The sequence below is a fragment of the Paramisgurnus dabryanus genome, chromosome 19 (genome assembly GCF_030506205.2).
Source record: "Paramisgurnus dabryanus chromosome 19, PD_genome_1.1, whole genome shotgun sequence".
Taxonomy (NCBI): Eukaryota; Metazoa; Chordata; class Actinopteri; order Cypriniformes; family Cobitidae; genus Paramisgurnus; species Paramisgurnus dabryanus.
In genome coordinates this window covers 21,735,681-21,752,806 of record NC_133355.1, presented here as the reverse complement: position 1 = coordinate 21,752,806, position 17,126 = coordinate 21,735,681, and the positions used below count along the sequence as shown (strand labels likewise).

The window sequence follows — 17,126 nt, the reverse complement described above, 5'->3', positions numbered from 1 at the left end:
ACAGGGAGATAAGCAGATGGCCCATGCCAATGAATCTTTTTATATGTGTGTGTATGTGCATACACCCGCTAAGCTTCTGTGGGCAAAAGCTTCATCACAGCATGAGGAGATTTACAGCTCTCACAGTCAACGTAAGTGTATTTACACAGCAGTAGCAAAACAACATGGTGGTTAAACATTTGTAAAATGTACAGCTACAAAAAAAGTACAAAACCGTACCTTTTCTGTCACTGGGTGGTACCGTCAAAGTTTTTTTTTATTAATGACAGAAAAGATAGATAGAAAAACTGAAAAAGACATTTGTAAGCGAGTTGTTGGCATATGGGCCCCCAGACTTCAGCCTAGAAAACATGAAAAAGATCAACCAAGTAACTTAGTTTTGGTAAACCATTCTCTGCAAGCATGTGAAAAAAGGTCTTTGTAATTTGGCTCCCCTTGTGATGTCAAAATGGGCTCTTATTATAATACTACCGCTCCTTAATCTGCACGATCCAACCACAGCACTGCCATTTAGTGCAGAGATTAGCTCATCTGCATTTTAAAGGACACCCAAAAATTCCACATTTTTGTTCAAACCTACAAAGTTGCAATTTTAACATGCTGTAGTAAATTATCTATGTGGTATTTTGAGCTAGAATGTCATTTACATACTCTGCGAACCTCAAAGATTTAACATCTTAAAAAAATGTCCCCTTTAAAGACCGCTACAGAGTTGCTTTAGCTAGTGCATTATTTATTTCTTAAGTCTACAGAAAAAAGCCAACAAAAGCTCAAATAGCAATTTTCATTTATTTAACAAATCAACATGGAAATATTGCATTGACTTACGCAAACATGAACATTCTTAAATCCATAAACTAGTAGAAATACATGTTGAATTATCTCTAGATTGACAAACTAAGGCAGGCACCTGAGGCAAGCTCAACATGCCTCAGAAACACAGAAATGTACAAAATGACCATGGGGTAAACACCAAGAATTCAACCCAAATATGAATTTAAAATCCCCTCTACCCCATATCCATTCATTATGCATTAAAGCCTATTTACAGTGAGAGGTACTTGCACGAGTGGACAGAGAATCAGGACATTGTTCATCACTATAAATGATTATTAAATCCATGCAAGTGCAACACTGACATCAATCAGATTTGAAATGAATGAATCAATGTCACACCTTGTATTAAAAAGATTTAAAATGAGAGAAATAAAAGCATACACTACTAAGTATAGATTAAGGCAACAGATTCCTGAAACTGATACGATTTTAGTGTCATGGAATTAAAGCTGCTCTAATCACCAATCAATCGAAATAAACCAACAAACTATCTCAGTCGAAACAAAAAAAAAAATTAAATGTTCAAATTGTGCAAGATTAAAAAAGTAAATACACATGGGATTTTTACAACCTTCAGCACAGTGCAATTACAAATAGTTTTACCATAGAAAAAAGCCCTTATATTTCTATACATATGGCGTGGCTTTTTCTAGTTTAAGTTGCGAGAAGTAAAGCATTAGAGACAGTTGATAAAAAAAAAAGAAGACTTAACTCTGAACATCTCCATGATCCACCCACTCAATTACATGGGTAAAATATATATACTCAGGACGGAAGAAAAGCTCTAAGAAAATAGGTTTAGCATTAAAAAAAAAAACTCTCAGATTCTCTGCAATATAACCGTTTCTTACGTCTTTAACCGTACTGATCTACAGGATTACAGTAATACATCCACCTGTTACCGTTCCAGCTAAAGTCACAGAAGAACTTCTACCTATGTCACTGACTCGCAGCGCCTTCCTGTGGCTTCTAACACTAACTGCAACACTTCAGCAAACTTGCAGCAAGTGCAATTCAGCGGTACAAAGTGCCGCAGGGACAGCAATGATGTAAAAACGACGAAAAACGTCCTTAATTTCCCAAATGAGTTTAGTAGCCGTTTGTAAAATAATGATTATGAATGGCTCCACTGAAAGTTTGTCTGATATCAAGAATGAAAACAAATCTCAGTGTAGCACAATAGTGCACGTAAGTATAGTGTTCCAGCCCAATGGACTCTTCACCTTTACTCTAAAGTTGAATTTATTTTTTACTGAGTTCTTACAACTCAGATTTGATGCGATTTTGGAATTATTTAAAAGCACAGTAAATTTATTCATTCAGTATAAAATCCTGTACTGTGAAATTATTGCATAAACAAACGGTTTGCATAAGCGCTCTTGGGCGAAATTCAGGGTTCATGTTTCTCTTCTGGCCTTTTTCTTCTGAACTTGCTTCTGTGGTTCCAAATTCTGATCAGATTTCTCTGTGGATGCAAAAGTTGTCAGTTTATTACTTTTCAAATAGTACATCAGTTTCTACAGAGTTAAATATTGTCATTTCTTTAACTAAATTTTAATAAACGATTTTTTGGTTCAATATAAAAATTAAAAAAATGTGATTAATTTAACTTAAAAATATTCATTGTCTCAAAAACGTTGTGTCAACCAGTATTTTTTAAGTTGAATTAATTAAAAATCTTAAAAGGGACATTTCACAAGACTTTAAGATGTCAAATAAACCTTTGGTGTCCCCAGAGTATGTATGTGAAGTTTTAGCTCAAAATACCATATAGATAAAGTACAGGCGAAATGTTTGGACACACTTACTCGTTTTTATTTATACATTATTCCATATAACATAATGATAATAATAAATGTTATTATGTTGGTAACTAAAAGCATCCAAAATAAACCAAAACTCTGTTATATTATATTATTTGAAGTGCAGTCACTCTTTGCCTAGAAATTGTTGAACTGTATGCATGTCATTTTTTTAAGAAGCTTCTTAAATTTTCAATTTAGGATGAATTTTAAAGAGTATAGAAGGAGTTCATATTTAATCTAGGCTCTTATTGGCTGCTTTTTCTTTAATATTCAGCGTATTTCAAAAATAATATTTTTAATTAAATTTTAATATTTTTAATAATATTAAATAACAAATAAATAATTGTATATATTTGTTTGGCACAGGTATATTTTTGTCTACAAAAGTAATTTTAAGAATTTAACCATACACCTTCAGCTTAAATGATTTTTAAGATCATAGTTAACATTTTAGTCAAGTGTGTCCAAACTTTTGGCCTGTACAATTTATAATAGTATGTTAAAATTGACACTTTTGTAGGTGTGAGCAAAAATGTGCCGTTTTTGGGTGTGTCCTTTAAAATGCAAATAAGTTGATTTCTGCACTAAATGGCAGTGCCGTGGTTGGATAGTGCAGATTAAAGGGCGGTATTATCCCCTTCTGACATCACAAGGGGAGACAAATTTCAATGACCTATTTTTTCACATGCTTGCAGAGAATGGTTTACCAAAACTAAGTTACTGGGTTGATCTTTTTCACATTTTCTAGGTTGATAGAAGCACTGGGGACCCAATTAAGACTCTTAAAAAGTCAGATTTTCATGATATGTCCTCCTTAAGGCAACTGGGTGACTTACTTCAAAGACTATGTATTATGATTTGTATCATAATTTACTCACTTTGTGTGGATGGTGGAGGGACGTTTTGCTTAGACACCACCTCCTTTGGAACATGAGGAGGATGGGGCTTCACAGTCACGCTCTTCTCCGCAGGAGCAGGACGCTCTTGGATCACCTAAACAAAGATCATATTGACCATACTGACCAACTCTGAAGATTTCAAACATTGAAGTGGACATACACGAAATGTACTTCTTACCTCAGTGGCTGAACTCTCCTCCTCTGGTCTCTTCTTTTTCTTTCTTCTCTTGGATTTGCTACCTCCAGCAGGATCTGCATTATCTTTGTCATCATTTGATTCCTGGAACCAACACAAACACTTAGCCAACCGTCTTGTTTATTCAGATAAAAAAAATCTTAATTATTTTTTCATACCACAAGTGGCTTTGAGACTGGCACCTCTTTGAGAACAGGAGCATCCACTTTGGGCTCTTCATAATTGCCCCATATCTCAGTTGGGGGGTTCCAGTCTGAACTTGGGTCTACAAGACCATCTGAAAATCACATGAAGAGGCTGAAAACGTTAATCGTGTTCATAAAGTCCTTAATAATATTTAGATATTACAGGACCTCGAAAAAATTTTTGATCTTACTGAAGCTGGACCACTCGCTGGCAACAGCATCACTGCACATTTCAATTTTAGGTTGAGACGCAGGCTCTCCACCTATGAAAATCCAGGGAAGAAAAGGTTAAAGTTTGCAGTGTTTATTATCATGCAGCGACAGATAACGACAGATTGTCTGCAATGCAAGTTTTTTTAAGAAGAGTTATAAATACCTGATGTGTTCAATCCAAGCATTGTAAAATTTACTGGTTTCAGTTCAGCTTTAATTCTTGAATCCAAACCGGTCAATGTCCCTGTGAGTCAATTACATATGTTGTCATATGTGTGAAATGTATAAACAAAAAGTAAATTTTCAAAATGAATAAAGAAATTCTGATGAATCTAAAGCAATCGTTACAATGCATATTTTAGTTAATTTTTTTATTTAAATTTACATTAAATTTAGTAACAAACTAAAAAATACTATTACAAAACCCAGCTCAGAACAACCACAGCTTTAAAAATACATAAGAGTTAGGGTCATAAACAACCCAATCCATTACCCTCTGATTCTAGTTTCCAGGAGTTCTCACGGTTCTTGGGTACAGGAGCCTTTTTAGGAACAGACCGCTTCTCATTGTTTGAAGTGTTCGCTTGGGTTTGGTGCTTCACTGGCACTTCTATCCACCCTCCTCCATTTACCGCGTTTGCATCATTCCGGTTGGATGTCACTACTGGAAAGATGAAATTCGTAAAAATTCTGCTAATTTCTGCAAAAACTGCCACAACCCCTTCCCGCTTTATTCTACTGCATATGTGTTTATTTAAAGGTCACGTTTTTCCTGATCCCATTTTTTTAACCCCAGTTAATGTGTAATGTTGCTATAATAGCATAAATTATACCTGTAAATAATTTCACTGCCAGGTGATATATTTTCTTTAATAGAATTCTTCTTTCAAAGCCTACAATGAACGGCCGGTTTGGACTACAACCCTCTACTTCCTGCTTTAACGACGTCAGTAAAACGGTTCGTTGACTAAACTCCGCCCACCATGCCATTTTTGGTGTGTCCTTTTAAATGCAAATGAGTTGATATCGGCACTAAATGGCAGTGCAGTGGTTGGATAGTGCAGATTAAGGGTCGGTATTATCCCCTTCTGACATCACAAGGGGAGAGAAATTTCAATGACCTATTTTTTCACATGCTTGTGAAAGTTTACCAAACTAAGTTACTGGGTTAATCTTTTTTTCACATTTTCTAGGTTGTTGGAAGCACTGGGGACCCAATTAAAGCACTTAAACATGGAAAAGTCAGATTTTCATGATATGTCCCCTTTAAAATTTGTGAATCAGGAATACCTTGTTCACACTGTCAGTTAAAATCTGAATTTCGTGCATATTCGATTTGAATGACTGACTGTCCACACCATGTATCACAATTGTTAAGTCCAATTTGTGTCCTGTAGCGTTTTTTTTCCGTTTGCTAGAATAGCTGCATTGGTTTTTATTAGCAATGACGTTACTTTGAGGTGTTTGAAATATATGTGTGCTTGAGTTCACTTGGCTGATCGGCGTGTGACATCAAAGTACCGTGAGAAGTTATTTCGAATCACTCTCACAGTACTTTGATGTCATATGACACTCTGTCTGTATCAGTGTCACATGACTTCAGAACTCAAATGGATTTCCTAAAATGCGATTTGAATAGGATTTCAAACCACATATAAATGTCGAATTTTGATGCATTTTTAGCCATTTACACATGCTAAATCGGATTCCAATAAGATATGCAAAAAAAAACGACTTTGGACTGACAGCAAACAAGGTCTAAGAGACAGAATCATGATTTATATGTGAATGATATTCCCCCACCCCTAATAAATAGTGCAATTTTACCTGGGGCTACGACAGCTTCGATCTTTGCAGACTTGGGACGTGATGACTCTGCAATAAGTCAGAAAAAGAGTGCATATGTATGTTTGAATTTAACCTCCTGCATTGACATTTTGAGAGAAGCCATCATTGTAATCCTCTCCTAAAGGACTTGAACAAGATTGTACCTTTGTTCTTCTTGGTGCTTGCTGTGGCTGCAGGCGGTGGCTGCTCCACCTTCGAGCTGGCACGGTCGCTGCTATCAGGGCTCCCGGGGCTGTCGCCAGGACCCTTCTCTTTTTTACGCTGCTGACGTTTCTCTCGATGGCTAACCTTCGTCTCCCAAGCACCTGCTGAACACAGTCATACTGAAAAAGCAAAGCACTTTCATTCTTTCTCTAACAGTATCATTTTAATTTTTCCTTGAGCAATATGTTTTGCATTTGGAAATCGGAAGGAACTACAAGTGAAATACCTCATAAAGACAAAAAGAAAACTTAGCTCTATAAAATAAAAAAGTAAACGTGCTAATTAGTTTAAGTTTTTTACCGACTCGAATTAAATCAAATTTTTTTATGTCCTAATTTCTAATTTGGAAAATGTGTCTATACCATAAAAAAAGGAAACATTTTACTCACTTTATCCTTATTCACATTTCAAAAGTGAAACTGCTGCTACTACCGGTAGATGTTTGTTGTGGCTGCTAAACAGAGTTTGTTAACCAAATGAGTTTCATACCTTCATCAGGTTCCTTGCCATCAGAGGAGGAAACATCTTGACTCGACTTCACCTCTGGTTTTGGTTTCTTCTTGTTTTTCTTAGCCTACACGGGAACAACAGCAAACTTATTTACAACTTCCTGGTAGAAGTCATAAAGTAACCTACTTCCCCACACACTTTCAATAGTTACAAACGTGTGGTTGTGCCATTTCACACATCTACTGCCATCTCAGATACCATTTCATACACAGAAAAATGCAGAACATCTTACAATTTTTTGTTTTTTTATATTGTAATAAAATGCTGGAGAAAAGGCCTTGGGTCAGGGTACATATTCCCTGTTTGGATGTGCCCTGCATTTGTAATTATCAGATTACAGCATGAGACCGACACCCGACCTCTCTGAATCACAGAGTGAACGAAGGCCGATACAAACATCCAGGGAAACCGTAATAGCACTACTTAACAAAACAGTAACCCTTTATTGTTAAAACCTTTTAATAACATACCAGCCTTACTATGCTTAATACAGCATGGTTTCCACCATAACTCTGGTATTACAGTTACTAAAGTAAAACTGCAAAAGTTTGGTTGCCATATTTTATACTTAAATATAGTATAAAAGTAATATATTTAGTAGTTTGCATAGTTCTAAAACTTTTATCATAAAACTTTTTATCCGAGCACTTTGTATTCATACTTTTTAACTACGGGAATACACTTTGAACTTTTTAAAATTAGATTGCCACAGCGCATTAATAATTAAATAAAAAAGCAGAAGAGACGTGAATGACGAATAAAATCACTTGTACAATTACGTTATTTAAGTTTTAACCTAAAAATGTTCACATTGTCCATGGGTGTTGTCAACTGCCCAACAACTTTGTATTAGTCACCGCTGTCATCAAAAAAAGGAAGTAAATTGACAAAGCAATTTCAGCTCATTTAGTTTGAAGCTTTGCATGGTTAACAACTGCACCTCATTTTCGATTTTTTTTTATATTTAACAATAATGTTAAAAATTGTTTAAAGGTGGCATGTTGATTAATTTTAATTTTAAAGAAAAATGCCATCATTTTTCAATAGTTTACTGTGTTCTTACCTCAACTTAGACAAATTAATACATACCAATCTTAATAATTGTATAGCACGTCGTGAATGTGTTAGCATTTAGCCTAGCCCCATTCATTCCTTAGGATCCAAACAGGGATGAATTTAGAAGCCACCAAACACTTCCATGTTTTCCCTATTTATAGACTGTTACATGAGTAGTTACACGAGTAAGTATGTTGGCACAAAATATAACGCGGAGATTTTGAAGCGGATTAAAATAATAACTATATTGTATGGCGGAGGAGCACTTAGTTTGCAGCACTTCGACCTCAGCGCCATACAATATAGTTCTCATTTTTATCCACTTAAAAAAAATAAAAAAAATCGCCATGTTTTATTTTGTGCCAACATACTTACTCATGCTACTACTCATGTAACATGTGTCTTTAAATAGGGAAAACATGGAAGTGTTTGGTGGCTCCCAAATTCATCTCTGTTTGGATCCTAAGGAATGAATGGGGCTAGGCTAAATGCTAACACATTCACAACACGCTGTACAAAGATTAAGTGCATGCATTGAAAAAAGATAGGTATGTATTACTTCGTCCATGTTGAGGTAAGAACATAGTAAAATATAGGAGTGTGCCGGTTTCAGAATTGGTGATGACGGTTATGACGTGAGTCAAATGTGACGGTTCGTAACATAACCGTCTGGGGCTTTTGATCGCTTAAAATGCTCGTGGATTGCCGCGAAAGTGTCATTTTACTAGGGCTGGACCAGAAAATTTGAATATTCGAATATTCGTTCGGTGGGTTGACATTCGATTTTCAGTTTTGAGATTCGAATATATATATAAATATTTTTCAGCGTTAATGCAGAGCTTTTGCCAAGCAGGAAGTGCGCTTCACACTCCCGCTCTGTAGGTGGCGCAGAGAGACCAACATCCATAGCCAACAGCCATCAAACTCCACCAGTAGAAGAAGAGATCGCCTCGAACGGAAAGCGCGCTTCCTGCTTTGGCATTCACGCTAATAGTGTTGTAAATAACTTTCAGTTTCTTGCAAAAACTGATTGATTTGCTTCACAAGACGTCAATATGTCACACGGAGATATGGGGGATTACTTTTGTATTGGATATATATGCTTTAGCTCTTAAAGTGTGCGGATCGGTTGACTTGCATGACGGAGCACTGGGGTTTCTGCAAAATATCTTCATTTTTGTTCTGATGAAAAAAACATATTGGATGGTGTAAGTGTTATAATAAATAAACTTGATTTTGAAAGTATGCTACCGTTTTATTACAGTTTGTTGAACTTCGTTCATTTATTTTCGTTGTTTTATTTAAATAGCCTACCCTACGTTGTCAGTAATTACTGTGCTGCTAATTTCTGATACGGGAATGTTTGTTTGTTAGACAAATGTTGTTAGAAAATAGGCTACCTTATTAAAAGTATTGGTCTTGTGTTTTGTTTCACTAATGCTGTTCTCGCATGACGCATGACAGGCACGCCGCTTCCGGCTTGTGCTGTTCTGTAGTATTTTTAAAGTTTATTAATTCTAGAAGTGTCACATGTCCATATTGCACGAAAAAAATGCACTACACTCCCTTGAGTTCCCAGCAACACATCCGCCAGATAATAAAAACTGTGGATCGACAGACACACACATACACACACACACACACACACAGATTCCTGCCTTTATTAAAGAGAAAAAATATGTTCAGCCCCTCCTTCCGAAGCTTCGAATATTCGATTTTATTTCTACTAGAGCTTCGAAGCTCAAAAAATGATATTCGGAACAGCCCTACATTTTACCATAAAATCATGAATGCCAAGTGTGTTTTAAACAGTAATGACTTTGAGCAATTTAACATAAAGCAATGAAACATTTAAAAAACACACTGTTGCCACTTTAGACTGCGCTGTCACTCTCTGCCCAGCATAAATTAATCCTCTATCTTTCATCTATCTTAATAATCTTCAGAGAAACAGATTTGTGCCATGGGCTTTTTATGTCTGTAATTGTGTCTATATCGGTCATTACACAGACCAGAACAGCACGAAAACAATGTGGATTAAAAAGTGTCTTTAAGAGGTTTTGCTCATAAATGCATGTAAACTAAAGTAATGTGAACTTGAGATTGTTATATTGTTATTAAACTGCACGGTATGCGCAGCAAACGCAGCCGGTGTAAAAGCACAATGGTCACGCGCGGCAAACACTCTCCGCATACGTGCTGCTCAGTGCTCACGCTTGCGATGTGAAACCGGTGTTTGAATAAACTAAACACTGATTAGCTACTTGCTCTACGTTTATTTAAAATAAACAGCAAGACAACTAGCAGTGAATGTGCTTTCAGGAGAGTTAGAAGATTAGCATGGTAGGATTTGAACTTGAAAAGCATAGAGTACTGAGTGACGCCTTTCCCCGGTTAAAACAACATTCCTTCTTATGGTCATTCATGTTTATTTAATGCTATAAATTAACTAGAAGGAAGAGGTGATTTGAAAGGTGAGACTTTGTTTAATATGTTTAATCCCAAAAGTAACCGAAAAGTAACCTGGTCTGTCCTGTAATGTTATGTCATCGCATTGTCAGTGTCTGCTCAGCTCTGTATTTTTAACTGCGTGAGAACACAGTGGGGCGTATAACAAAGACTGTTAAAAATTGTTTTTAATTAGTATTTAAACATTCTTTATGATAACATTTTTTTAATAACACGGTTTTGGCGGTTATAGAGTTCTAATGACGGTGTTCAACTATAACCGTCGGTCTCACGGTTATATAATGACCGTAACACCCCTAGTAAAATATTGAAAAAGATGGTGTTTTCCTTTAAATATATAAGAACATTTTTATATTTTGAGCTTGTTGAACGCAGTAAATTCAGATTGTTGCGCTAAACTTATGACTGCATGTTGAAAATGTAAAATCTCAACACAAACTGCATATAACAGCTAGTCACGAGACGCACACATTTGAATTTACTTATTTGTATCTGCACCTAAAAAGCTCAAAATATTTAATGTTTTCTCTCACGAATGTATTCAAGATTTAACGATATCAACTAGTCTTAAACAATTAAATGTATAATTTCACTTCAGTAGACATACAGTAACTTACTAGACTTATTTTGATTACTTTAACGATGGAGGGATGTGCTTTTATTAAGCTTTGTCATGTTGAGCCCCATATATGAAGATAAGTGCAAGACAGCACTTTAATGAAAAATGTAAAGTCATATACAATAGAAATCACATATAAACTATGAAATCTAATACGTGATGGCATGAGGGCCAGTAAAAATTGAGAACTTTTATATTTAGGTGCACTATTCCTTTAAGGGCATACACACAGAACTGCACTGGACTACTTTCAATAAATGTTAAAATTTAAGACACGTTTAAAAAAAAACTTTTTCTAAAGAACAAGCATGAAAAGTTAGACGATGAACCTTTATATCAGCAGGAGGTTGTACTGGTGCTGGTGCTGCTACAGGAGGGGTTTTCTTTTTCTCCTCGGTGACTTTGATTTCTTTGATTTCCTCCTTCGGTTCAGCCACTGTCTGTCCATTCGCCTGGGCCTTTTGCTGCAAGCACATGACAGTTATAAACTCAGCATTTACTTCCCTCTTTTAACTGACAGCGTTTGTAAACTGACAGTGAGCTATGAAAACGATTAAGTCTTTGTGTCTTAGTTGTGCAAATCACAAAAAAACTGACAGCAACAACGGTGTTGAAGAAAAACGAAACTTATAAGAGCATGCTAAGCTTGAGCTAGCCGGTCAGCTAAGTTATGTGGCTACGTGGCTTTCCCATCGCCTTCGTGTCTGTCACATAACAACACTGATAATGAAATCTCAACTTCTCGTATGATCATGTATGCTTTAAACCGTTTAGGACAATAAACAATATAGAGTTAAATTGTTCTGAGGGGCAAATACGCAAATATTTTCACCTCACCGATGGTTTATCGGCGATTTGACAGGTTAGCTGTTAGCCAAAACTTCAATCGGTGTACTATGATTTACAACGAAGACTGGCCGTGTCTCAAAGTCTAATGTGCCGCCAATTACGACAGCATTAAAAGGTGCCTTCCAATAGATAACGCTTACAAAGCTATCTTACGTTACGTAGGAAACATATTGCATTGAAATCAGAAGAACAAAATTGCAGGCCGCTTACCTTGTCAGCTGCTTTCTTTTTGTTCTTTTTCTTCGGTTCGCTCGGTTCGGCCTTCACTGTCTTTGGTGTCACGGTGGGTTTGATCTGGGTCTCGGAGGCGGTGGTGGGACTCCTGGTACCGCTAACCGGAGCCGCTCGACGCTTTCTTCGTCCGCAGGCCGCGACCAGCAGCAGCACAGTCAGGGCGATGAGCGCCGTGCTCAAAATCGCCCATGACGGGTACTTCTCAGGCTTTAAGCCGAGATCGACCCCCAGCTCGGTTCGGAGGAAGCCTAGGCCGGAGGACAGTAGCCCGCGAAGACGGTCTGACACGTATTCGGCTCGCTGAGTGGCAAGGGCTTGCCAGTCCATTTTTAACAGACGGACACGAGCTGCAGACAGAGAGTGAAGTACTACTGCCAACAGGACTTCAGTGAAGAGAGGAGGGAGGGGCTATAATTGTTCTCGCCTTCTTGCTTGATAACCGTGTCTCATCATAACTAAGCGAGCTGACTTCTTATGCAGTATTTGCTGATTCTTTTAGTTAAATCTAGTATATATGTAAATTCATCGATACCTGAAAACAATATTATGTTTGAAAAATAAGAAATGTGTCTGTATTTGTAAACATTTCAATATTTTTGTCCAACTTTATTTATATATTGTAATTTAATGTACCCCCCGACTGTATTTGTATTTTTTTTAACCAATAACAAAACTACCAGGCAGCTTTTGGTCGCATTTTCAACGAATAAAGTAGACAATGCTGCGCAGACCGCTCGAACTATGACATCAAAGTACCGCGTGAGCGATAGAAATACATAGCTTTCGAATGAATCACTCTCGCGATACTTTGATGTCAGCCTGCGCAGCGCATACAATCGAACAAACAATGTTCTATTGATTCTATTCAACCAAAGGTTATTGCAGTGTAAAGATAAAACAATATTTTTTTCTTTGGTTTATAGGAAATATGCGTTTATAATTTCCAAAGTAAAATTTGGTCACAAACTAGCTAGTCCTAGCTTGTGCCTTGCTAATAAAAATTTGGCAAATTCAGTTAAAAATAGATTTTAAATTCAAAATAATTGTATAGGTAAATAGTATTAAGACCATTTTGGATAACAACATTGCACCAGTTGCAAATCTCACATAACAAATACAAAACACTTTAACCCATAGATATGCTTTGACCATCAATATTTTCTGACTAACCCTTAATTTATATATATATATATATATATATATATATATATATATATATATATATATAATTTTAGGGCATTTACCAAAAACATGCTGTAACTGCTTTTGATACCTAAATGTGGTGTTTAGGTAGGCAACTAGGTTTACACAATAACCTACAGAAATAATTTAGTTAATGGTTTTGAGTTAATCAAGTCATCAGGGTTACACAAGCTGGAAATATATATATATATATATATATATATATATATATATATATATATATATATATATACACACACACACTTTATAAACACAGATTTAATTTTCTTTACACTTCCTTTAAGATTATAGAGGTCACAGATGGAGGTGAAACATCTATTGGGCTAAAAATATTTTATTCCTGGAATTGTTTTCTCAGTAGGATGTGCCCATTGGGATTACTTGCTGTCTGTTATTTAAAAACAACTTTGAAATCCCGAAAGATTTACACCAAAAACATTTGTGTTTGGGTTTCTTAAAAGGAAAGGCATCATTCTGATCTCTGCCTACCTTTGTTTTGTTAATGTAGTCAATTCATCATTACATAGTGTTTGTATTGGGTGCAAAAAGAAACCAAAACAAAACTAAATTTAAAATATATTTTGTGTATTTTTCACTTTCTGCTTAGATTAAAAAGAAAAATTAAAACAAACTAAAAAAATCAACTAACCGACATTTCTCTGTAAAATACAATGAAATACTGTCTGATAAATAAATAAATTCTAGTTCATCATTAGAAATCTGCATCAAGAGTAAATTCAGAGTCCATAACGTTTGACATAACTCCAAATCGCTGGTATTCTGCCACTCGCTTCTCAAAAAAGTTTGTTTTCCCTTCCAGTGAAATTGACTCCATGAAGTCAAAAGGGTTTTCTGACTGATACGCCTTTAGAAATAAAAAAGAAGCATTGTGACATTAATACAAGACATCACTTTACATTTAATTACTTCAGTCTAATCATTTAGCAAGACAACTAGGAGACAGTTCTTATATATTACTCACTTTGGGCAATCCCAAATCTGTTAACAACCGATCAGCAACAAACTCAATGTACTGCTTCATAAGAGAACAGTTCATTCCAATCAGATTGACTGGCAGGGCTTCCGTAAGAAATTCCTTTAAATAAAAACAAACACAGTTCAAGTGACATTCATGACAAACCTATAAGAAAGCAATGTGTCGAAATGATAATAATATACAAACCTGTTCAATGCTCACAGCCTTTGTGATAATATCCTTAACTCTGTCAGCTGAGGGTTTCTTCACCAAGTAGTTGTACATCAGACATGCGAAATTGCAGTGCAAGCCCTTAAACATTTAAGTAAGTGACACTATCAGTTATTATAGCCTTTGCATTTTTCGTCTTTCTATCTTTGCTCAAAATGCTTGTAGCTGAGCTATAGGAACAAAATATTTTCTAACCTCATCTCTACTGATAAGCTCATTGGAGTATGTGAGCCCGGGCATTAGTCCTCTTTTCTTTAACCAGTAGATGGCAGCAAATGACCCAGAGAAGAAGATGCCCTCCACTGCTGCAAACGCTACTAAACGCTCTCCTGAAAATAAATACATAAGCGATAAATTAATACTGTTGATCAGGTGTAATAATCAATATTGCATCTCTTTGATCTATATTGGAAAACACACTGAATGGACTAGCCCATTTTCTTCAACCCACCAAAAGTGGAGTTCGTATCAGAGATCCACTGTAAGGCCCACTCTGCTTTCCGTTTTACAAAAGGCATAGTCTGAATTGCATTAAACAAATAGTCCCTGTATCAAGAAAAAAACAAAGCAAAAGTATTAAATACAAGTGCAAGGGCACATTTACATTAAAGGTGCATGCGGTGTGCAATGTTTCTAATACAGGTTGTTAGAGTTAGGATTTAAATGAAAGATATACATTTTAAAGGGATAGTTCACCTGAAATTTTAAATTGTGTCATCATTTTCTGACTGTCATTCTGATGAACATAAAAAAAGATATTTTGAGGAATGTTATCATGTTAACATTAATAGTAGGAAAAAGAATACTATGGAAGTGCATGGGGCTCAAGAACGGTTTGGTTACAAACATTCCTCAAAATATCTTCCTTCGTGTTCATCAGAACAAATAAATTTATATAGGTTTGTAACAACATGAGAGTGAGTAAATGATGATAACTTTCTCACAAATGAACAGATAAAATGCATGCTGCCAAGTCTGTTCATAAACCACATAAACAACTGTAAAATGTGCTTAACCGAACCTCACACCTGTCACCTGTGTACATGCATGTTGGAAGTTACAACTGACATTGTTAAAGTGAACATCACATTGCTTATTTTCCTCAAACCTCTCTTTAAGATCCCTGATGTAAGTGTTGATGAGCATGCTGTACATTTCGGAGTGCACATTCTCAATAAGGATCTGAAAGCCATAGAATGAGCGAGCCTCTGGAAGCTGCACCTCCTGACTAAACCTTTGCACCTGAGCGAAGACAAACATCCCTGTTCAGCACATCTTCAAACAGACTATTTCATAACTAAATCTCTTAAGACACTTGACATTGATTTCCATTATCATAAGTACAAACAAAGGTCGTCTGGTTGAGACAGACTAACCAGATTCTCATTGACAATCCCATCACTTGCTGCAAAGAAGGCCAATACATGAGATATAAAGTGTTTCTCATCAGACTTCAGGTTGTCCCAGTGAGCCAAGTCCTTTGATAAATCCACCTAAACAAGTCAATAAACAGAAGAAAATATGATGGCATCACATGAGTCATAACATGGTGGCCATACATTGTAATTACTAAATAATAACCGTATTACAATTCAAAAGTCAGTGTATATACAATACAACTACAATTAAATCATTTTCAAAAGGTAAGCGGATAATTTTTATTTTTGGAGACGTGAACACAATCCCCTGCTGAATTGCAGCTTAAACCTAAGATTAAAAGGACAAAAATGTAAGACTCCTCACCTCCTCAACTGTCCAGAATGAGGCCTGAGCTTGTTTGTACATTTTCCAGATGTCTGGATACTGAATAGGAAAGATAACAAATCGCTTTGGGTTTTCTCTGAGGAGAGGCTCATCTTCAATGCTCTTTGGGTCAACATCCTTGTGACCATTCTGTAAAAGAAACAGTTCATAAAGGAACTAGGTGTTTTTTTCAGCTAATGCACTGATATAGAGTCCTACATCCACCATTCATAGTAATATAGAGAAAGAAGAACAGATATACGGACTACTACAGCTCATGTGGGACAAACTGATGACGAATCTGCTACGCTAAAATTAATTCACATATATCACGTATTGTTTATGACTGAATGAAAACCTATATCGGTTCATTTAAATAAAAAACTATTTGAAAAATAACGTTTTTTATTTTGTTAACAGACCTTACTGTTAATAATTCAGCTTTAATGTAGTTTAAACCATTTGCGATTCGTAATATTTAACACAGTGCTACTAAAATAAATCAATTCAAGAGTTTTAAATTCATACAAAGCATTTTATTCAATTGCCATTTCATTCTTAACAGCTCTAAATTTCGTTTTATTTACGTTATGAACAGTTTGCTTAAGGCGAAGGCCCTTTGTTATGAAAGCTCCCAACAACAGACATATTTAGGACAGCAGATTCACCATTTATACGAATCTAAAAAAAAATAAACAAGTTATTTTACCTGACACTCCATAATATCCGTCGACGTGTTCATACTAGAAGTCATGTTTATTATTTTTCGATCGGCAGCGTTTAAAGCTGCGACCTCTCGCTATGACGTTGTCATTGCTGAAGCTGCACGAGAGACTCGTGGCTTGTAGCTCCTCCTACATGTTGACGCTGACATTAACCCTTTCACCTCTCTATACATAAACCTGAAATAACACCAAAATCTGCTGTTTTTTAACTTATTTTGTTTATATAAATTAACTATATTTAAAGGGATATTAAGTGTAGTTATGTAGCAAAGTATTTGGTAGCTTTATCTTCCATTTCTAATGTAAAGTTCACAACATGATAAA

At 35.9% G+C, this 17,126-nt stretch overlaps 2 protein-coding genes across 5 annotated transcripts; both read right to left on the bottom strand.

Moving 5' to 3' along the window:
- Nucleotides 1–770: 770 nt before the first annotated feature.
- mtdha (metadherin a) lies at nt 771–12,327 on the bottom strand. Of its 4 annotated transcripts, none has more exons than XM_065292936.2 (12): nt 11,901–12,327; nt 11,171–11,305; nt 6,677–6,761; nt 6,127–6,291; nt 5,963–6,010; nt 4,629–4,796; nt 4,299–4,379; nt 4,114–4,185; nt 3,896–4,014; nt 3,720–3,821; nt 3,521–3,635; nt 771–2,302 (listed from the first exon to the last, which is right to left on the bottom strand). In XM_065292936.2, the coding sequence occupies exons 1-12, from the start codon at nt 12,249–12,251 to the stop codon at nt 2,235–2,237; spliced, it is 1,509 nt and encodes a 502-aa protein (XP_065149008.1). In that variant the 5' UTR covers nt 12,252–12,327; the 3' UTR covers nt 771–2,234. The 4 variants fall into 4 exon arrangements, with proteins under 4 accessions (XP_065149008.1, XP_065148994.1, XP_065149016.1 ...); XM_065292922.2 differs by having other exon boundaries at nt 4,629–4,799; nt 11,901–12,325; XM_065292944.2 differs by having other exon boundaries at nt 6,127–6,288; nt 11,901–12,325.
- A 1,118-nt stretch (nt 12,328–13,445) lies between these two features.
- On the bottom strand, nt 13,446–17,000 carry rrm2b (ribonucleotide reductase M2 b). The gene is made up of 9 exons (XM_065292910.1): nt 16,787–17,000; nt 16,078–16,227; nt 15,711–15,827; nt 15,443–15,576; nt 14,786–14,880; nt 14,530–14,663; nt 14,311–14,415; nt 14,110–14,223; nt 13,446–13,992 (listed from the first exon to the last, which is right to left on the bottom strand). The coding sequence occupies exons 1-9, from the start codon at nt 16,829–16,831 to the stop codon at nt 13,840–13,842; spliced, it is 1,047 nt and encodes a 348-aa protein (XP_065148982.1). The 5' UTR covers nt 16,832–17,000; the 3' UTR covers nt 13,446–13,839.
- Nucleotides 17,001–17,126: the final 126 nt, after the last annotated feature.

Coding starts and splice junctions, on each gene's coding strand:
- rrm2b (XM_065292910.1), bottom strand. CDS start 16,831: ATGACTTCTAGTATGAACACGTCGACGGATATTATGGAGTGTCAG. Junction 15,577..15,710: donor GGATTGTCAATGAGAATCTG/GTTAGTCTGTCT, acceptor GTCTTCGCTCAG/GTGCAAAGGTTTAGTCAGGA. Junction 14,664..14,785: donor TGATACGAACTCCACTTTTG/GTGGGTTGAAGA, acceptor ATTTATTTTCAG/GAGAGCGTTTAGTAGCGTTT.
- mtdha (XM_065292922.2), bottom strand. CDS start 12,251: ATGGACTGGCAAGCCCTTGCCACTCAGCGAGCCGAATACGTGTCAGAC. Junction 6,762..11,170: donor AACCTCCTGCTGATATAAAG/GTTCATCGTCTA, acceptor GTTCCCGTGTAG/GCTAAGAAAAACAAGAAGAA. Junction 6,292..6,676: donor TGGCAAGGAACCTGATGAAG/GTATGAAACTCA, acceptor GACTGTGTTCAG/CAGGTGCTTGGGAGACGAAG.